At 40.5% G+C, this 21,277-nt stretch overlaps 2 protein-coding genes and 1 long non-coding RNA gene across 3 annotated transcripts; 2 read left to right on the forward strand and 1 right to left on the reverse strand.

Moving 5' to 3' along the window:
- Nucleotides 1-276: 276 nt before the first annotated feature.
- lgi1b (leucine-rich, glioma inactivated 1b) lies at nucleotides 277-12,023 on the forward strand. The gene is made up of 8 exons (XM_020460498.2): nucleotides 277-835; nucleotides 1,066-1,137; nucleotides 1,785-1,856; nucleotides 1,951-2,022; nucleotides 6,403-6,474; nucleotides 6,628-6,797; nucleotides 10,255-10,419; nucleotides 10,595-12,023. The coding sequence occupies exons 1-8, from the start codon at nucleotides 645-647 to the stop codon at nucleotides 11,413-11,415; spliced, it is 1,635 nt and encodes a 544-aa protein (XP_020316087.1). The 5' UTR covers nucleotides 277-644; the 3' UTR covers nucleotides 11,416-12,023.
- Nucleotides 2,206-12,994, reverse strand: LOC109870135 (uncharacterized). The gene is made up of 3 exons (XR_002252104.2): nucleotides 12,773-12,994; nucleotides 3,480-3,588; nucleotides 2,206-3,322 (listed from the first exon to the last, which is right to left on the reverse strand). It is a non-coding gene; the product is annotated as an uncharacterized LOC109870135 (long non-coding RNA).
- On the forward strand, nucleotides 12,685-20,988 carry slc35g1 (solute carrier family 35 member G1). Its single transcript, XM_031804909.1, has 3 exons — nucleotides 12,685-13,088; nucleotides 16,304-16,475; nucleotides 16,580-20,988. The coding sequence occupies exons 1-3, from the start codon at nucleotides 12,794-12,796 to the stop codon at nucleotides 17,370-17,372; spliced, it is 1,260 nt and encodes a 419-aa protein (XP_031660769.1). The 5' UTR covers nucleotides 12,685-12,793; the 3' UTR covers nucleotides 17,373-20,988.
- The last annotated feature ends 289 nt before the right edge of the window (nucleotides 20,989-21,277 follow it).

Consider the following 21,277-nt stretch of genomic DNA (forward strand, 5'->3'; position numbering starts at 1 on the left):
GTTATGACAACATTACGCCAGGGTTAGCCTATACGAAACACAGCCCTTGTTTTAAGTGTTTCTAAAGTCCCCTATGGAAAAAAAATGAATGGTGGAAAAACAATTGGAACCATTTTCCTGTTCGACAGCTACGTTTTATGGGTACTAGGACACCTCCACTGTGGGGCTCCATACCTCATAGTAATAAAATAAGCGCAGCTCTCTGAGCTCTCTCTCCAGGGACTGAGGCTTTCATTGTTTCTTATATATATGCACAAGCCAAATAGATGCTCAGTCAGAGCTTCATAATAAAACACAGAGCCAACCTAGTTACAAAAATATACAATATAAAATTGTGTAGCCTACATTGTGTACATTTTCACTTTTGGAATTACAACGTATTTTGGAGGATTTTAATCCGTCCAAGGATCGGTGACGTTTGCCGTATTTTCCCTGTCCTGCATTTACATACTGCGCCTTGCAGAACGAATCTTTTGGATGAGTGCCTGGTCATTGAGATACAAGCTGCATGCATCACTGCATAACTCGAAGCAAATACAGACATTCAAGATTTGACATTGAAACATTTTAAGTTTGGATATTTAATTGAGGTTCATGTTCAGAAATCTTCGACGGACTGGTTGTCACCAGAGAGCACCAAAAGGATGGGATATGGAAACAAAACCCTGAAAGAATGCACGGTCTTGCTTTGCGTCGCCACCATCCTGCTTTTAGCGGAGAGCAGAAGAGTGAAGCAACCTAGATGCCCCGCATCTTGTACGTGCACCAAAGATAATGCATTGTGTGAAAATATAAGATCGGTCCCTCACAGCTTTCCACCTGATGTCTTTTCCTTGTAAGTGCTTGGAATTAAATATTGTAAATTATTTAAATAATAATATTGGCAATGGCATTATGATGGGGATATCGTATGATCTCTCTTTTGTCGAGTATTAGGAACATGTTGAATGGAATAAATAACACCGCAAACCAAGCAGCTAATTTAAATAATGTACGGCTACAATCAAATGAAATGGTTGATATATTATCAATAACGTGAATATTTTCTACCATGTTTCTATTCAGATCTTTTCTCAAATCAGGATTCACCCAAATCACTGGAGGAAGCTTCTTACACTCTCCAGCGCTACATCTTCTGTGAGTTTTGACGTTACTAAACGATGTTTTATAATATACGTTAACATGATGGTCCATTTGCATTAACAAAGCACAGTTCTGCTCCCTCGGAGGAAGAGCAGGATTATGTAATAACACACTACATGAACTCAGTGGGGCGTAGGATATTGGCTGCTTAGCTGAAATAAAAACTGTCCAATGAAATGAAACCAAAAAACTTTTCTCGGGAATACTGTTACTCCACTGCAGTAAATCCATTGTCTGAGGACCCACCCATATCTCACCATGATAGGCTACAGTGTGAAAACATTTCAGGAAAACATGCATTTGTGGCATGGTGGTTTCCCTCATGCCTAATGATGCAAAATGAGTCAAGAGTTTGTGGGCAATATTAATAATACTGAATAGGCTATGTTATGACAAGTTATGTTGGGACCACATATGTTATTGTTATAGGCTTGTGAAACAGAGTTGTTTTGGAAACGCAGAGTAAGAAAATATTACAAGTGTGAACAGAAGGATTAGGCTACATGAAAATGAAGTGGTTCACATTTTTTTAGCAGTGGGTTGCTTGGAAACTCAACCACAATGTGAAATATTTATATTCAAGTGTGAGTAAAAGCAAAAATGTTATAGAAATGATGGAATGTAAACTATTTTCTTAACAGCCTATTCACTGCCAACACATTTGACTCAATTGATGAGGATGCATTCCTAGGTCTACCGCATCTGGAGTACCTGTGAGTTGTACTCTCTCTATTGGATACGATCCTCAAATGCATCATATGATGATTAAATCTCAAAATATGTTATTAAATGTTAACTCATTCACAGGTTTATCGAAAACAACAAAATTGCAACAATATCACAATATGCATTCCGGGGCCTAAAAGCAGTTATACACCTGTAAGTATAAGAATGTCCTTTTTTACTTGATTACAATCCGAAATCATGGAAAATGTGTTAGAACAATGGACTTGTGTCATTTGCATATTGTGTTAACCATCCTTGAACATTTTTCGAGTCACAAGCTAGTCTCAATGTCTGAGTCTCAAGTTGAGTCCCAAGTAGAACGAGTCGGGTCTCGAGTCAAATCCAAGACGTGCATTCTTAGTCACACGTTTTTTATTAAGTCAAGTTTCAAATCAAGATTTAAAAAAAAATATCTATACATGCAATGACTTGTTCAAATACAAATATTTGTCAATTGAGGCTACCAGACAGCATTTTTCATTATTTTGTCAGCAACACATTTTGATGATGTAATAATTCATTTTAACAACAAATTCCAAATGCAAGCTTCAAAAGTAAATTATGCATTTCAAGCTATATTGACTTACCAAAAGATCCGTAGGCCTATGCTAGTAATTGTTGCTTGATGCCACATTGCGGGTGAGATTGCAAAGTAAACAGTTAGCCTAATATTTTTGATCACCGAACAATTTTGGAGCTGCATATGACAATCCAACGCACCCGATCCTATAGTTTACAGCAAATCATAGGTTCTCAAACTTTTTGACCCGCAAGCTTTGAAACACTCATTTTTAGAGGTTGCGGATCAAAGACTTTGTGAACCTATGAACGAGCGAACATATTGCTGATTTGCGTCAAATTGTAGGGAGAGGATTGCCATACATGCAGTTCCAAAAATTGTTTGATCACGTACAAGCACGCGCACGCACACAGGTCGAACAAGCGCGCACAATCGCTGCGCGAATGTTGCCTGTCATTACAGCCGTAAACGGTGATGCATTTTTTTAAAACGCAATATTCACAAATAAACGATGTTTTCCACCAGCATTTTGAGCTGAACGTCATTCATGTTTGCAATGTCACCGCCTACATGTAGCCTATTGTCAGGAGAATTCTATACTCCTATTAATTTACCAATTCAATTATGTTACCCTCAGTCTGTTTTATCAGGATTTGTAAGATACTGATAGAAACGAAAACAGACCGAGGCCCAGTCTACCAAAGTTAAATGTTTATTCACGGGAACGTTCTGAAGTCAAGAATACAAATCAATTCATTTTATACTGACTTCTCATGCCCACACATACACACAAACATACGCATACACATGTCCTGCTACGCACACACTGTCTGTCTCACTTCCCAGCCGACAGAGATAGTGACTTTGTCCTTGAGACGTACTCCCAGTTCTCTCCCAAATCTCCAGTCAGGTCGGCACCAAGCTCAAGACAGTCTGTGTTTGAAATACCATAAAGACATATTGTTTTGACCTAATTATGACTATGACTACACATTCATTGATTATGATTTCATACATTCTAATCAATTCCATACAATTATATGTTTCAGGGCGGAATATTCTAATCATTCAATTAACAGACAATTCTCACCTATCACCTATGCAGCGGAGGTTGAGGATCAGTTGGAAGGCATGGTCTGTCTGTAGCCTTTTTCTTCCTCATAAATATCGTGATTTATTTAATATGTTACATCTTCATCCTATAAGCATTGAAGGAAGTGCTAGGTTAGTTATCTTTAGACATATAACCAGTACCCACCACTGAGGTATATAATTCACCCAACCAAGGCCTATCATCTGAAATATGAAAATTAACAATTAAATCACCAGGTAGCCTATTGTTCTGGCAAAGATCCGTTGCAGATTGCTAAACTGTATTTTATATGGATAATATGAACACAGGCTACTCAGTTTTTTGACAAACAAAACCAGAGAAAATGAAACAAGCGCTTTATGGTCACTAATCGGGAAATGTGCCTTTGCTCGCCAATGCTGATGTCTGGTCATTGGTCAAACGTCTCTGGCTGCATGGAGAGTAAGTGTCCCACAAGATGAATGACAAAACATTACACAACCTGGCCAGATCATTTCAAGTCATCAGTCTCAAGGCAAAGTTGAGTTCCACGTCTTGAGTTTCCAAATCCAGTCTCAAGTCATCAAATTTGTGACTTGAGTCAAAGTCATGTGACTCTAGTCCGCACCTCTGTTGCTTTTCCCATGGTGCATAGCATTATCAAAACCATTGTTCACTGAGGCCTCCCCTAGGTACATTCAAATATTAACCAAATGTACCTCAGTTGTATTATTGTGAAAACTGCATATGATGCAAATCCTATTTCAGTGATGTTAAGCAAGGTTAGCCTCCCTCACTTCTGCCATATCAAGTTGCCAAAGGACACTGTGGTGGTTCTATGTAAACTTGGTGACCTCGCTGACTGGGAATACTTCCAGTTTTCATATCAGAATATTTGCTAATAGGGGAGACTGGGGATGGTTGTAACACTTTATTATATATACAAACTGCAAATGCATGGTGTTGTCTTAAATACAAGGAGTGTTACAATCTTCCCCATGATCTGGGTTTGTTGTCATGACATGCAACTAATTGTTGAACGCCTTCATTGAGACCATGAGAGCAACATTGCCATGTTTAACATTTTGTTTGGCAGAAATAATAATAAATATAAATAATAAAAATGTAATTTTTTGTAATTTTTTAACTAGGCATGTTATTTAACCCTCCACTAAATGGTCTTTCTCAACCAGACAACAACTAGGCTAAACTAAACACCTGAACATTTCTGGTGTGTGTGTGATTGTATGTTGAGCATTTAATCAGTCACAGTTGCGACAGTGGTACAGGCTTGGTGCCTCCATAATTTGCATTCCTAGCACTGCAACCAGACCTCCTCAGACTTGGAATTGTTAAAGTGCTCCATGCACTCCATGCAGAAGTGTTCCTCAATGAAGGAATCTGAATCTTCTGGTTCAATCTGCTTTATTTTGTTAGTTTTTTTCTGAAGCAGGACAGTTTTTGTTGTTGTTTGGTGTGGTTTGTTTTGGCTTGCTTCTTTCGATCTGTTTTTCTTTTAGGAAGAGCAACATTTGTTTTGCCTTCTGAGTGCTTGAATGGGTACATCAACTGGGTTGAAATCAGAAGAGTAATCAGGCGTTTCCACCTGGCCTAGAGAGTTGGCCTGGAAGGCAGTTGGAAAGGTGGCCTGGAAGGCAGCTGGAGAGGTGGCCTGGAAGGCAGCTGGAAAGATGGCCTAGAAGGCAGCTGGAGAGGTGGCCTGGAAGGCAGCTGGAGAGGTGGCCTGGAAGGCAGCTGGAGAGGTGGCCTGGAAGGCAGCTGGAGAGGTGGCCTGGGAGGCAGCTGGAGAGGTGGCATGGATAGCAGTGGGCACAGTGGGCATAAATCAGCTGCCCTCAAGAGATACTCTTGACAACTTCTGCATCTGCTCGTCAACGAAGACCCTGTTTCCACTACGGTAGCCTACAAGCTCTCTCGACCCCTTCTCCAGTGGTTTCTTTCTCTCTTTGCAGAATCTGCACAGCATCACATGACATATGCCATACAACTTTGCAACTGATCTGATTGATTCCCACCGCTCTGTTACATCATTTTACGTTCTTTTCAAAGTGTGGAGAGGTACTCCCTGTCTGTCTTTCTTTTCCATGATCTAGGCATGCTGAAAGTAAAAGAAAACATGTACCAAAAATATCCAGTTTTAGTCAGGGTTAATTGTAACATGTTTACAACTAACCCTGACCCTTGCAGCCATTAGCTAGCTTCCATTTTAGCTAAATGTTAAAACTTTACCATTGCTAACTTGCATCAAATATCTCTACACAGACTGGTTATAAACCTGATATAAGTTCGGTGAATGAAGCTACACTTTTATACAATCACAAAAACACATTCGGTCAAAATAATGACTTTCTTACCTCAAAATCAGATTTCTGTCAATAGAATTTGCAGTTTATCACAGTGACTAGCTTTTTCACATAAGGATTCAGGACTAAACTGAGCATGTGCACAGTGAATCATATGATTCAACCTCGCTCCTGATTGGAGGAATTGCAAGTGTTTACAACTGTCCCGTGTCACCACCATCCCGTTTCCCCTACACTCCTTTGTATAGAAAAAAAAAATACAAACATGAGTGGACATATAAGTTTGCCGAATCGTTATTCTAAGAATGTATCGCCTTTCACTATTTTCAGTAGATTGTCTGAGTGTACTGTGTACTCTTGACAATCAAATTATAACCAAGAACAATATGTCCTGGGGTGCAAAACAAAACATGATATCTGCTCTGTAACCTCTCCTCCTTACTCATTCTGGACCGAAGTGACAGTCAGGGCCCACCCAGTGACAGGGGGAAACATAATGCTGAGTTCCAAGAACAACTCTTTTTTGAAGTCAGACACAATGTATTGTGTTGATTCAGGACATACTGTATTTTGTGGTCTAAAACACAATGTTTTCCTTTCTTTTAAAAAAAAATCAGGAGCCTGGCCTATAATAACCTGGGTACATTACCCAAAGATGTTTTCAAGGGCATGGATGCTTTGGTGAAAGTGTGAGTATTTTTTCTTTTCTTCACATAACCAGCCGCTTAATCTGCAACATCGCCATCTAAAGTGCACTTATGTAAAATAAAAAAAAGTGTTTTATTTTCATTCAAAATATTCAGGTTTTGATTTATGCATATTGTGTTAACCTGTTTTACCAGGGATCTGAAAGGGAACAACCTGGAATGTGACTGCAAACTAAAGTGGCTGGTGGAGTGGATGCATACCACCAATGCGATGGTTGATCAGATCCTCTGCAGTGGGCCCCTGCTTTTTCAAGGGAAACTGATCAATGACCTTGTGCCCGGGTCTTTTGACTGCATAACTGCAGGTGATTGGTGCAATTATTTAAAATAAAATAAAATTTTATTTGTCACATGCGCCGAATACAACAGTGAAATGCTTACTTACAAGCCCTTAACCAACAATGCAGTTAAGAAAAAGACATGTTATTAAGGAAAAAATAGTTGAGTAAAAAATAAGAAATAAAAGTAACAAATAATTAAATAGCGGCAGTAAAATAACAATAGCGAGGCGATATACAGGGGGTACCGGTACAGAGTCAATGTGCTCGGGCACAGGTTAGTCGAGGTAATTGAGGTAATATGTACATGTAGGAAAAGTTAAAGTGACTATGCATTGCACATCTTGCAATGTTAATCTCCTTAACCACTGCTGCTTCATGCTATTCAGCAGTGGCCATTACACAATAGACTCAAAGACTGTAAATGAATTACAAAGTGAAAATGATCACACTAATACTGTAGAGTATGTACCTAGAGTAGCCTACAGAACACTAAAAACAGTCACCAAGGAAGAATGCCAGTAATGTTGCCTTCTCTGGTAGTGATGGTAATCCTTATCAACTTCGACTTCAAGTCATCTGCCCTGGGCTCTTTGTGTACCTCTGACCCAATCTTCGGGCTACCCAAGAGGAAATGCAGGCGAAAAAGAGAAGAGCGGGCATCCTGGTGGGACTAAGGCGAAGGGAAAACCGGCCACCACTTCCCTGTATTCTATTGGCCACTTGATAATAAGATGGAAGACTGATCGCAGCTTTGTTGTCAACGGGACTCTCGTAACTGCAATATTCTGTTTTCCTGAAACATGGCTTTCAGACCCCCCCGCAGCTATCCAACTCGGTGGATTCTCCATTCACTGAACGTACAGGACATTGGATTCAGGGAAATCAATAGGGGAGGGGTATGTCTCTTCATCACCAACAATGTATTGTTCACCCGTCTTGGAATTTCCACGATGGTGAAATGCAGACCCTCCTACCTCTCGAGAGTGTTGATGTATATATTCCACCTCAGGCCTACTACAACAACAAGCTGGCACTTAACGAACTGTACGAGGCAGCTTTTCTTGTTGCCAGTCATTTTATTTCCGTGTCACTAAGACACTTGATTCCCAACTTCTATGAACACGTCTCCTTTGCCACTAAGGGCGATAAAGTCCTAGACCACTGTTACTCAACCCACATCAACGAGCTGGCAACCACAGTCACCGGCTTCATCAGGAAACGCATTGCAGACGCTTTCCCCACAGTGAAGGTTTGCTGCTTCCCCAATCAAAAGCCCTGGATTAACACTGAGGTAAGTGCTAAAATAAAGGACAGAAATATTGCACACACAGGGCTACCACAGCCAATCCCGGCACTATGGCTGACACGAACACGTACAAGAAGTTCCGCTACAACCTCCGCAAAGCCATCAAACAGACAAAAGGACAATATGGGAATCCTATTACACCGGCTCTGACACTCAACGTATGTGGCAGGGGCTACAGTCCATTTCGGATTACAAAGGAAGGCCTAGCCGTGATCTGCCCAACGATGCCTCTCTACCAGACGAACTCAATGCATTTTATGCACGCTTCGATAAAAACAACACCAAGCTGTGCATGAGGGCCCCCGCCATTTCATTGGACTGGGTGATCTCGCTCTGAGGCCGACGTGAGTAAAGCTTTTAATCTGTTCAATACTCGAAAGGCCACGGGGCCAGACGGTTCACAGTCATCTTCACAGTCATTTTCAACCTCTCCTGGTCCCAGTCTGTAATCCCCACGTCTCAAGCTGACCACCATCATTCCTGTTCCCAAGAACTCAATGGCTACCTGTCACAATGACTATGGCCCTGTAGCACTCACATCTGTAATCATAAAATGCTTTGAAAGGCTGGTCATGGCACACATCAACTCCATCATCCCAGACACCTTAGTCCAGGTGTCTCCAAAAGGTAGATCGCAAGCTACCAGTGGCTCGTAGCCCACCTACAGTGCATTCGTAATGTATTCAGACCGCTTGACTTTTTCCAAATTTTGTTACGTTTCAGCCTTATTCCAAAAATTATTAAATGATTTATGTTTATCTTCAATCTACACAAAAACAGGTTTTTCTACATTTTTGCATTATTTACTAAAAATAAAAAACAGAAATACATTATTTACATAAGTATTCAGACCCTTTGCTATGAGACTCAAAATTGTGCATCCCGTTTCCATTGATCATCCTTGTGATGTTTCTACAACTTGATAGAGGAGTCCATCTGTAGTAAATTAAATTGATTTGATATGATTTGGAAAGGCACACACATGTCTATGTAAGGTCCAACAGTTGACAGTGGATGTCAGAGCAAAAACCAAGTCCACAGGTTGAAGGAATTGTCCGTAGAGCTCCGAGACAGGATTGTGTCGAGGCACAGATCTGGTGAAGGGTACCAAAAAATGTCAGCAGCATTGAAGGTCCACAAGAACACAGTGGCCTCCATGATTCTCAAATGGAAGAATTTTAGAACCACTAATACTCTTCCTAGAGCTGGCCGCCCTTGCCAAACTGAGCAATAGGGGGAGAAGGGCCTTGGTCAGAGAGGTCACCAAGAACCCGATGGTCACTCTGACAGTGGTCCAGAATTCCTCTGTAGATATGGGAGAACCTTCCAGAAAGACAAACATCTCTGCAGCACTCCACCAATCAGGCCTTTATGATAGAGCGGCCAGACGGAAGCCACACCTCAGTTAAAGGTACATGACAGCCCACCTGGAGTTTGCCAAAAGGCACCTAAAGGACTCTCAGACCATGAGAAACTCTGGTCTGATGAAACCAAGATGGAACTCTTTGACCTGAATGCCAAGCTTCACGTCTGGAGGAAACCTTGCACCGTTCCTACGGTGAAGCATGGTGGTGGCAGCATCATGCTTTGGGGATGTTTTTCAGTGGCAGGGACTTGGAGACTAGTCAGGATCAAGGGAAAGATGAACGAAGCAAAGTACAGAGAGATCCTTGATGAAAACCTGCTCCAGAGCGCTCAGGACCTCAGACTGGGGAGAAGGTTCACCTTCCAACAGGACAACGACCAGCCAAGACAACACAGCAGTGGCTTCAGGTCTAGTCTCTGAATGTTCATGAGTGGTCCAGCCAGAGCCCGGACTTGAACCCGATCGAACATCTCTGGAGAGACCTGAAAATAGCTGTGCAGCGACGCTCCCCATCTAACCTGACAGAGCTTGAGAGGATCTGCAGAGAAGAATGGGAGAAACTCCCAAAATACAGGTGTGCCAAGCTTGTAGCGTCATACCCAAGAAGACTCGAGGCTGTAAACACTGCCAAAACATTAAAAAATATATTGTGTATTTATTCCTCGTGTTATTATTTATTATTATTATTTTATTTCTCTCTGCATTGTTGGGAAGGGCTCGTAAGTAAGCATTTCACTGTTAGTTTATGAAGCATGTGACAAATTCGATTTTATGCTTAGTCTAATACAGTGATCTGTTTTGTATTGCAGAGTTTGCCTCTTATCAGCCACTGATGTTTGAGTCCATTTCAGTGGAGTCCTTTACCTTTGGTATGGATACGTTTGTTGTGTTTGCTCAGCCCTTTACTGGAACGTGCAGCTTCCTGGAATGGGATCACGTTGAAACTGTTTTCAGAACCTATGACAGCATTCAAAGTGAGCAATGTTTATTTTATATCACTAGATGTCGAAATGATATGCCATGAATACAGTGTCGTACTATATCTTGTGCATCCTAAAATGTATAGTGTATATGTATTTAGTGTTTCTCGCAAATGTTGACTTCATGTTCCTATGTTCTAATACTTTGTTTTTGGTCCTTGTTTTACAGGTACATCCACTGTGGTATGCAAACCCATGGTGATTGATAATCAGCTGTTCATCTTCGTAGCCCAGCTCTTTGGTGGCTCTCACATTTACAAGCGGGACATTTCAGCCAACAAATTCATCAAAATCCAGGATATTGACATCCTAAAAATCAGGAAACCTAATGACATTGAGACTTTCCTCATAGACGGTGAGTCCTTCTTCGTGATCGCCGACAGCTCCAAGGCCGGTTATACCACAGTGTACAAGTGGAACGGCTATGGGTTCTACTCTCACCAGTCCCTCCATCTCTGGTACCGTGACACAGACGTGGAGTACCTGGAGATCTCTGGAAAGCCCCATCTGATCCTAGCCAGCAGTTCCCAGAGGCCTGTCATCTACCAGTGGAGCAAGAGTCTGAAGCAGTTCGACAGGCGCACTGATATCCCCGAAATGGAGGACGTGTATGCGGTCAAGCACTTCAAGGTGAAGAGTGATCTTTTCATCTGCCTGACGCGTTTTATTGGGGACTCCAAGGTGATGAGGTGGGACGGCGCCATGTTCAAAGAGGTACAGACAATGCCTTCGCGGGGCTCCATGGTCTTCCAGCCAGTCTCCATCGGCAACTGGCAGTACGCCATCCTCGGCAGCGACTACTCCCTGACGCAGGTCTATCAGTGGGATTTGAAGAGGGGCCAATTTGTTCACTTCCAGGACCTGAACATCCAGGCACCAAGGGCATTCTCTGTGGTGTCCATTGACAACAGAGAGTTTCTGCTGGCCTCCAGCTTTAGAGGGAAAACTCAGATATACGAGCACATAATGATTGACCTGAGTAATAATTAATTAATGAAAACAATTATGGAGTGTGTAGTTGATAAATGCAGTATCACTGAACACTGGAGGGGTGACTATACTGTAGGGCTATATGCATGATATAGTCCACTAATAAGAATTCCTGATGAATGCCTTGCTAGAAACATCTACTGTATCCCTTTCTTTCACAGCACTCTCCTCTTTTCTTCCTCGTAGACAAAGCAATTATTGACTGACTGCAACTAAGCCCTTACACTACGACAATAGCTGTGCTTTAGGTAAAGAAAATAACAAGAATACATTCACATGTAACTCAAATGTTAAATTGAACATTTAATTGACGAACAATTTGCCAAATGAAATGTTTACGTTTTTATAATGAGCCAATTCATTTATACGATACCGCATTTTGTATGTAGAGGGGACCACTCCAATCATGTTATATCTTTCATATGGAGCTAGTTTTAGATTTTGAAATTACATTTTGAATTTAACCTAATGTAGGCCAAGATATATAACTGCAATACTACAAAAAAACATGTGTATTCTAATCTGTAGTAAAAGTGTCTTTTGTTTTTAATGTAGCTGTATTTTATGTATAGTAGGCTAGTAATAAACACATTTCATAAAACCATAAATGCGTTATCTTCATGTCCTTGTTTAATAAAACATCACAATTGCATTAGCCTACACTAGTGGTGGCTGGTGGGAGGAGCTATAGGAGGATGGGCCCATTGTAATGGCTGGAATGGAATAAATTGTACAGTATCAAACGTATGGAAACTGTGTTTGACCCTGTTCCAAAAACTCCATTCCAACCATTACAATGTGCCCATCCTCCTATAGCTCCTCCCACCAGCCTCCACAGGCCTACACATATTCAAATCTTGATCATTCTATAACAAGAAAAGCACTTTAGTTTAGTACCCCAATAATGTCCACTATTCTTTCATATTTTTTTAATAAGGTGAAGGTTGAACCGTTTTTTGAACTAGACCTGTATTTAGGGTAACGTTTTGGTTGGCCAACTGGCTTGCCCCTTACCGGTATGTCATTTGCTTGAGCTCGGCTAGAAGGGATCCATCTTTTGACAAATTAACGTCAAAAGTGTATTTTTTTTGTACATTTTAACTACCCCTAACTCTTTTCCTACCCCAAAACGAATTCTCCTAACCTGCTACCAAAAGTCAAATCTGAGGTTAATTTGACAAACGCTGGATCCTTTCTAGCCATGACCCCGGAGAGCTGCCCACTGGAGCTGTCCCCCGTGGTTAAAGTAACGATTGCATGCTACTACAGTGGCCACTAAGGTTACATATTAAACCGGTCTGACAACTCACTCACCCTCAGACATAAAGGGTGTAAAATACATCCAAGGCATGCTCACCTGTTGCAGTTGCATTTTACAATGGGGGATTTGAAGGACAGTAATAGTATAGACGACAGAGTTCTATCGGCCGTTCCCCTTAGACAGGGGGACATTAAAGTTGTATTTCACAAAGTTGGCGATGAGGACGACGATGAACGCACTACTGAGAGGATTAATTTACAAAGTAACAGTCATGACGAGCGGGGTAATGAAGAGGCAAGGACTAGAACAGTGGAAAGCAGTGCGAAGCAAAGATTATGTCCTCCCTTGTGTTGTAGAATTGGCGGCGGCGGGGATCCCATCTCAACGGACCCAGGAGACACAGTTGCCAAAGGTAGCCTTCAAGCTAAAACTAGAGATCATTTATATAATTTAGCTAGCTATCTTTAGAGGTCTACCAACGTAACCACTTGAACACACTTGTTTACGGTTTATTAACACAGTCCATTTTATGACTGGATCTGCTTCCATCTAGGTAAAGTTGTATGACCTTTTGAGGTAGATGGGAATGAGAAATTATAACCAGCGGAGTAGCCAATGACGACCTCCGTAGCAGCACGTTATGTAATGGACCTAATCGTGGTTCTCTAATTACTATACTGGTAATAAACATTGCCTCACAAACTCTTTCAGATTAAACTAGCTAATAGCCTACATTGCATCATTGTGGCCGCTTCACCCCCACTTTAATCTGTCTGATTATGAATTATTGAATGGTAATCCGTTTAAACATTTCCCACCAGGATTATTTATATTATGTAGCTCAAACCTCTAGGATGGCGGGCATTTATTTAAAAACATGTAACATGAGTTTCTCCCTTATAATTTAATAGGCAGGGAGGGGTCTCCAACCTTGTCTATCATTTTTTATAACCTTTTCTACTTAAAAAATGTGTAGTAGCTACTTATTTATATTTGTATATATAGCTTTCAAATAGGAACATTCTTGTCTTCTTCTCTACTCTGCAACTCTTCCCCTCTTCCCCGGTAACAAGAGGTTGCTCTGTTATACCTGGTAAGATACACTAAGTGTACAAAACATTAAGAACAACTGCTTTTTCCATGACAGACAGACCAGGTCAATCCAGGTGAAAGCTATGATCCCATATTAATGTCACTTGTTAAATCCACTTCAAGCTGTGTAGATGAAGGGGAGGAGACAGGTTAAAGCAGCATTTTTAAGCCTTGAGAGAACAGAGAATGTGTGCCTTTCAGAGGGCGAATGCCATTCACTGAATGGGAAAGACAAAAGATTGAAGTGCCTTTGAACGGGGTATGATAAGTAGGTGCCAGGCACACCGGTTTGAGTGTGTCAAGAACTGTAATGCTGCTGGGTTTTTCACGCTCAACAGTTACCCGTGTGTATCAAGAATGGTCCACTACCCAATGGACATCCAGCCAATTTGACAACTGTGGGAAGCATTGGAGTCAACATGGGCCAGCATTCCTGTCGAACGCTTTCGACACCTTGTAGAGTCCATTCCCCAGCAAATTTAAGCTGTTCTGAGGGCAATGTTTTGTACACTCAGTGTAATGGCTAATAAACAGCATTTGGAATGACAGGCCCCATAAAATAATCTTCTGTGTTTTCCCAAATTCTGTTTTCAGTAAAAAATCATGGTATGGGACTTTTCTGTTTTTTTACTCTCATATTACACTTATTCATAGAGAAATGACAAAAATTGATGTGCGTTAGAGACCTCTCTAACACCCAGGAAGCTCTCCCATTTACCAGCTCTGCAAGTGTTATAATATCAAAATACATTCTGTACTCAATAAATATGTTTCACTGATCAACTATCTTCCTTTACTCCCGTTACGGCCAGTACAGTGCCTTCAGAAAGTATTCATACCCCTTGACTTATTACATATTTTGTTGTGTTACAGTCTGAATTCAAAATGTTCTCACCCATCTATACACAATACCCCATAATGACTAAATGAAAACATGTTTTTAGACATTTTTGCAAAATGTATTGAAAATGAAATACAGAAATCTCATTCACAAGTATTCACACCCCTGAGTCAATACTTTGTAGAAGCACCTTTGGCAGTGATTACAGCTTTGAGTCTTTCCACACCAGGATTGTGAAACAATTTCCCATTATTCTTTTCAAAATTCTTCAAGCTTTGTCAAATTGGTTGTTGATGATTGCTAGACAACCATTTTCAGGTCAAGTAGATTTAATCAAAACTGAAACTCGTCTACTCCGGAACATTCACTGTCTTCTTGTGTTTTAGGTTATTGTCCTGCTGAAAGGTGAATTCATCTCCCAGTGTCTGGTGGAAAGCAGAAAACCAGGTTTTCCTCTAGGATTTTGCCTGTGCTTAGTTCCATTACATTTATTTTCTATCCTGAAAAATTCTGCACTCCTTAACAATTACAAGCATACCCATAACATGATGCAGCCACCACTATGCTTGGAAATATTGAGGTTGGTACTCAGTAATGTGTTTGTTGGATTTGCCCCAAACATAATACTTTGTATTCAGGTCGGAGGTCTACAACAGCTCAATACAATGGTGGTGCCGAAGAGGCATTTTTTTCTGTTGCTTGTACATTTATAATTATACCTTTTTTGGATGTCCATACTGGCCGTAATGGGAGTAAATGAGATAGTCCATATTTGGTGAGTAACGAACGTTTTTTATAACGCTTGCAGAGCTGGTGAATGGGAGTTTGAATCTGAGCTTCCTGGGCGTTAGAGAGGTCTCTCAGACAGAGATACTGGGGCAACTGACCTGGTTACATACAAATAGCCAGCTATACAGCCTAGCTAGACGTGCACACCAAACAGACAGAGGAAATATTGCTGGAAATTAATTGGCAGACTGTGTTACGTTTGACTTTTTAAGACAAAAGTGCCTAACCAGGGATATTGTCAATGTGACTTTGATTGGATAGTAGCCGGGAGCTTTATGTTTATGACAGATGGAACACATGAAAAAATTAATGTACTTTCAGAATAGATTGGCCGAGCTATTGATACAGTAGGTGCGCTGCGAGCTACTGGTAGCTTGCAATCTACCTGTTGGAGACCCCTGATTTAAGGTATGATTACAAAATGGGAAAGAATGAGCACCTGCAGTGCCCACAGGGTGTTAATCAAACTCACAAGGAAGTCTAACAATGGTGTTGTCTGTTCTCAGATGAGTAATGCTCTTCTGCGTCCTTCCACACTGTTTTCCATATATCTAGTCAGTACAGGCTAAAATGGCCCCTTCTTATACTTCCTGTTCAATTTGAGTCTCACTCCATTTAGTAGGTACAGTGTGTGACAGGCCAACTCCCAGGTAGATAGATATATCTAATAATATTCAACACCTCAAATCACCGTGCAGCTTTCAATTTGTCAAGAAGCTGCCAGTAACTAAGCTTTAGCAGGGATTATTTTCAACGAAGTGGCATTTGATATCACATTTGAGTACTGTACCTCTTCCCCATCTCAGACAAACAACCATTAAATTACTTCCCTCTTAGTGGGTTAATGTTCAGTTCCATTCAAGCTATTTTAACCAGTTCATGTGTCCTTCTCCCTCTGTCCTCAGAGAATAAACATTGTCCAGGACTGGGCCTGTTTTATGGCCTGCTGGCAACAGTATTATTCTCCATTATAGCTCTTCTGGTGAAGACAATAGATGGAGTCCATGCTGTAGAAATCAGTGCCATTCGTTGCTTCTTCCAGATGCTGTTTGTGATGCCTATGCTTATCTATTACAAGTAAGTTATTACATAACTGTATTTATACTATATTGGACCACTTGACCCCTTGAACCTTGATAATCCCATACAAATATTTAACCTATCAATTTTCTGTTTTTCAGGACTGGCTTCCTTGGACCAAGAGACAAGCGGATCTATTTGGTGATGAGAGGGTTCTTGGGTTCCAACGCCATGATCCTATTGTTCTATGCAGTACAGCAGATGCCCCTGGCTGATGCAACAGTCATCATGTTCAGCAACCCAGTGTTCACCGCCTTGTTAGCCTGGATCTTCCTCAAAGAGAAATGCACAATCTGGGACTGTGTCTTCACTGTCTTCACACTGGCTGGTGTCATAATGATAGCCAGGCCTCCCTTCATATTTGGTGCTCGTAGAGAGGGAATAGAGGGAGACTACACCAATCATCTCAAGGGGACTATTGCAGCCTTCGGTGGAGCGTTAGGAGCAGCCTGCACTTTAGTTATACTCAGGAAAATGGGCAAAAGCGTCCACTACTATCTGTCTGTGTGGTACTATGCGGTCATTGGTTTCATTGAGTGTGTCATCACTTTGTTTATACTTGGTGAATGGACCATTCCATTCTGTGGGAGAGACAGGTGGATCCTTATGCTGATAGCAATCCTGGGTATTGCTGGCCAAACGTTCCTCACCAAAGCACTTCAGATTGAGAAGGCCGGCCCTGTGGCCTTGATGAGGACCGTTGACGTGGTCCTGGCCTTTATTTTCCAGTTCTTTTTTTTCAACCGTAAGCCCACCATGTGGAGTCTCGGTGGGGCATGTTGTGTGGTCGTCAGTACCTGTGGTGTGGCTCTAAGGAAGTGGTACAGCAACACACACCCAAGAAAGAGCCGCGAACCACGCATCAGACAAATATTTGATTCCAGGAATAAATGAAAGGTTATCAATTAATATGTTAATGTTCAGCAGTCAAGAGTGTTATGTAAACCAAAGAAGCAATATTACATCCAAATGTTACTGTGAGGTTTTGAGCACAAAACTGGAAATGTTTTAGTATTTACATCAACACACTTAGAAAAGAGGGTTCTTTGGTAAGGGTGATGGTTCTATGTGGAACCATAAGGACTCAAAATAACCATTTGAGCTCTTCAATGGTTCTTTGCCGTTCAGAAAACGGAGCTTTAATCTTTTAGTGATAATTCAAATGTAGGGGAGGTGGCTCATTCTAATATTTTGGGGCGTGGTTTTCTCACAGCTTTTTTTGTGCAGCCGAGAGTGAGTGTCATTCCAGTTGACATAATCTGTTGTATTATGTCACTGCATGTTAAATATGACTGGCCAGTAATAGTGTCTTGTGAGAGACTTATGTAAGGCCTCGTGTCAACGGTTGACTAAATCTCAATTATCTCCTCAGGGACCACCCAGCCGGTCCAGAGCTAGCACACCTGATTTAACTTGTAAATTAACACAATATTAACACCCATGTAATTTTAAAGGTAATATATGGCTAACCCTCTTTATAGCACCATAAAGGTTCCATTTAGAACCTCATGAACATGGTTCTTTATAGAACCTTCAAAAAGGGTTCCACTATGGTTACAAGACAAATTACCCTTATTTGGCAGTGGCACTATATACGGTGCCTTCAGAAAGTATTCATACCCCTTGACTTATTGCACAATTTATTGTGTTACAGCCTGAATTCAAAATCGAAACCCCATAATGACAAAGTGAAAACATATAAGCAAATTGATTGAAAATAAAATACAGAAATAATTCATTTAACATAAGTATTTACACTCCTTTGCTATAACACTCCAAATTGAGCTAAGGTGCATCCTATTTCCTTTGATCATCCTTTAGATGTCACTACAACTTGCATGTCTGAGCAGAAACTATACCAAGAAGTCAAAGGAACTGTCCATAGATCTCTGAGATATAAAGAAAAATATGGAACTACCCAGACTCTGCCTAGAGCTGTCCGTCTGACCAAACTGAGCAAACAGGCAAGAAGGACCTTGGTAAGGCAGGTGACCAAGAACCCAATGACCACTCTGATAGAACTACAGTTCCTTGGCTGAGATGTGAGAACCTACCAGAAGGACAACCATGTCTACAGCACTTCACAAATCTGGGCTTTATGGGAGTGTGGCCAGACTGAAGCCACTCAAAAAAAAAAAAGGCACAACAGCACACCTGGAGTTTGCCAAAAAGGCAAGTGAAATACAAAAATATTCTGTGGTCTGATGAGACAAAGATTTGAGTCTTTGGCCTAAATGCAAAGCGCTAAGTCTGGAAAAAACAGCAATAACTCATCACACATTGAACACCATCCCTACCGTGGAGCATGGTGGTAGCAGCATGCTATGGGGATGCTTTTCAGTGGCTGTGACTGGGAGACTGGTAAGGATAGGGAGAACAATGAATGGAGCCAAATACAGGCAACTCCTTGAGAACCTGCTTCAGAGTGCAAACAACAGACTGTGGCAAAAATGTACATTCCAACAGGACAAATGACCCCAAGCATACAGCAAAAGCAATGCTGAATTGGCTTCAGAACAAGAATCTGAAAGTCCTTGAGGCCCCCAGCTAAAGCCCAGACTTGAATCCCATTGAAAATGTGTGGAAAGACTTGAAGATTGCTGTTCACCGCCACTCTCCATCTAACAGAGCTTGAGAAAATCTGCAAGGAAGAATGGGAGAAAATCCCCAAATATAGATGAGTATGTCTGTATCAGCTTTGCACAAGACGACTCAAGGCTGTAATCATCACCAAAGGTGCGTCTACAAAGTATTGACTCCGGGGTGTGAATACTTATGTGAATTAGATATGTCTTTATTTCACTTTCAATACATTTGCAAAAGTTCTAAAAACACATTTTCACTATTGTGTGTAGATGGGTGAGAAAATATAAATTTTATCCATTTTGAATTCAGACTCAAACACAACAAAATGTGGAATAAGTCAATGAGTATCAATACTTTCTGAAGGCACTGTAGAACCATTTTTGCACCTGTACCGAGTGTCACGGTTTTCTTCCTGGGAAGGAGAGGCGGACCAAAACGCAGCGTGGTTATAGTTCATGGTTCTGTAATAAGAAAACTCAAACATGAACAAACTACAAAACAATAAACGTGAAAACCGAAACAGCCCTATCTGGTGCAGTAAACACAAAGACAGGAAACAATCACCTACAAAATACCCAAAGAATATGGCTGCCTAAATATGGTTCCCAATCAGAGACAACAATAAACACCTGCCTCTGATTGAGAACCAATCTAGGCAACCATAGACTTACCTAGACACCTAAACTGAACACAACCCCATAAATCTACAAAAACTCCTAGATGAGACAAAACACATAAATCACCCATATCACACCCTGACCTAACCAAAATAATAAAGAAAACAAAGATAACTAAGGCCAGGGCGTGACACTGAGGTTAATCAGCTAAGCTTATATTAGCATATATTTATATTTCAAATGGGCTGATGTCCTTTATTTTAATACACTGCTGGTCAGAATAGTTTTTTTGTGGAAATGTTAAGTGTGACATTATTTTTTACAAAATGCAAAGATTTTTAAAAGATTTGCTTTGTGCAATGTGTCACAGCTAGCAATAATATTTTGTTGACCCATAGACAGATGACTTTGTGCATCTCATATTTATGCTGCCTACAGTAGTTAAATAGTATAATATGATGGAAACTTGACATTTACAGTACAAATAGCTTTATGACAGTATACCACAGAAAACAACTTGTTGTGCCTTCCTTTTGAAATATGTACTACTAATTTAGAACTATTCACTTGACTTTGCACATTTCTGTTACATACCGTGTCAGTTGTGATGCTTTGTATACGTGTTATACTCCTAGTTATGCCAGCGTGACTGCTATTTTATAGTATTTATTTATCAATAGAAATCAAATACATATTTCTCTATCAAAAGCACTTTCTCAGACTGATTGAATGTATGACTTGTTTATCAAATATGTGGCAAAAATGCTTCTTAACATTAACTGTGTTCAATCATTTTCTTGTAGGTCTACATAAATTGGTTATAACAACAGTATGAACAATTTAAATGAACCATTTAATTGTTCAATGTAATTCTGAGCCTACTGTGCCCTGCTCTTTCATATATTGTTTCTACAACTTGAAATAACTTAACTTCTTTATGGGACCATAATTCACAATGTGTTTGTCCTCAATTAAGGTGGACACAGAGACATATAGGATATCTAAACCTTTGTGTGGTTCATGTTCGATTTGATTTGATTGATACGGATTTGATTGACACTGAAAAGTTGGATGCATTTGCACAAAGGAGAGAGCATAACAGATGAGTTTTTTAAAACTTATTTTTTGACAGTTGAATAGAATGTTACCACCTTCATGCCTTGCTAAATCCTTTCTTAACTATGTAATTATTATATTACTATTTCAGATTGTTTTATTGGAGTTAAGGATTACTCTAAAAGTTGTATATTCATACACAATGCCGGATGTCATTTTTTAATTCTAAAATAAATTACATATACATTTCACCTATGTGTCGTGATCTCTTGAACTAAGGACGTTTTCCGTTTTCCATTTGATCATACATGAGCAGGGCTGCAATTCCTGTTGTGATTTAACAGATCGTACAGAATGATGTTTACGCCAATGTTGCACACAGTTGTCCCAACCTGGCTAAACAAAGTACTCAGTTATGAACAATGATAGAAACAAGACGACACTATAGCTTTTCACAAAACACTGAGTCAGAGCCTTTCAGAGTAGTACCTCTAAGGGGAACCATTGTCATGTTACCCTGCGTTTGAGGTTTTGGACTTT

This window comes from Oncorhynchus kisutch, linkage group LG25 (assembly GCF_002021735.2).
Source record: "Oncorhynchus kisutch isolate 150728-3 linkage group LG25, Okis_V2, whole genome shotgun sequence".
In the NCBI taxonomy this organism is placed as follows: Eukaryota; Metazoa; Chordata; class Actinopteri; order Salmoniformes; family Salmonidae; genus Oncorhynchus; species Oncorhynchus kisutch.

Excerpts from the sequence above, each read along its gene's own strand:
- slc35g1 (XM_031804909.1), top strand. The coding sequence starts at position 12,794 with ATGGGGGATTTGAAGGACAGTAATAGTATAGACGACAGAGTTCTATCG. Across the intron at positions 13,089-16,303 it reads AGGAGACACAGTTGCCAAAG|AGAATAAACATTGTCCAGGA; the intron begins GTAGCCTTCAAG and ends CTCTGTCCTCAG. Across the intron at positions 16,476-16,579 it reads CCTATGCTTATCTATTACAA|GACTGGCTTCCTTGGACCAA; the intron begins GTAAGTTATTAC and ends TCTGTTTTTCAG.
- lgi1b (XM_020460498.2), top strand. The coding sequence starts at position 645 with ATGGGATATGGAAACAAAACCCTGAAAGAATGCACGGTCTTGCTTTGC. Across the intron at positions 2,023-6,402 it reads CTAAAAGCAGTTATACACCT|GAGCCTGGCCTATAATAACC; the intron begins GTAAGTATAAGA and ends AAAAAAAATCAG. Across the intron at positions 10,420-10,594 it reads AACCTATGACAGCATTCAAA|GTACATCCACTGTGGTATGC; the intron begins GTGAGCAATGTT and ends CTTGTTTTACAG.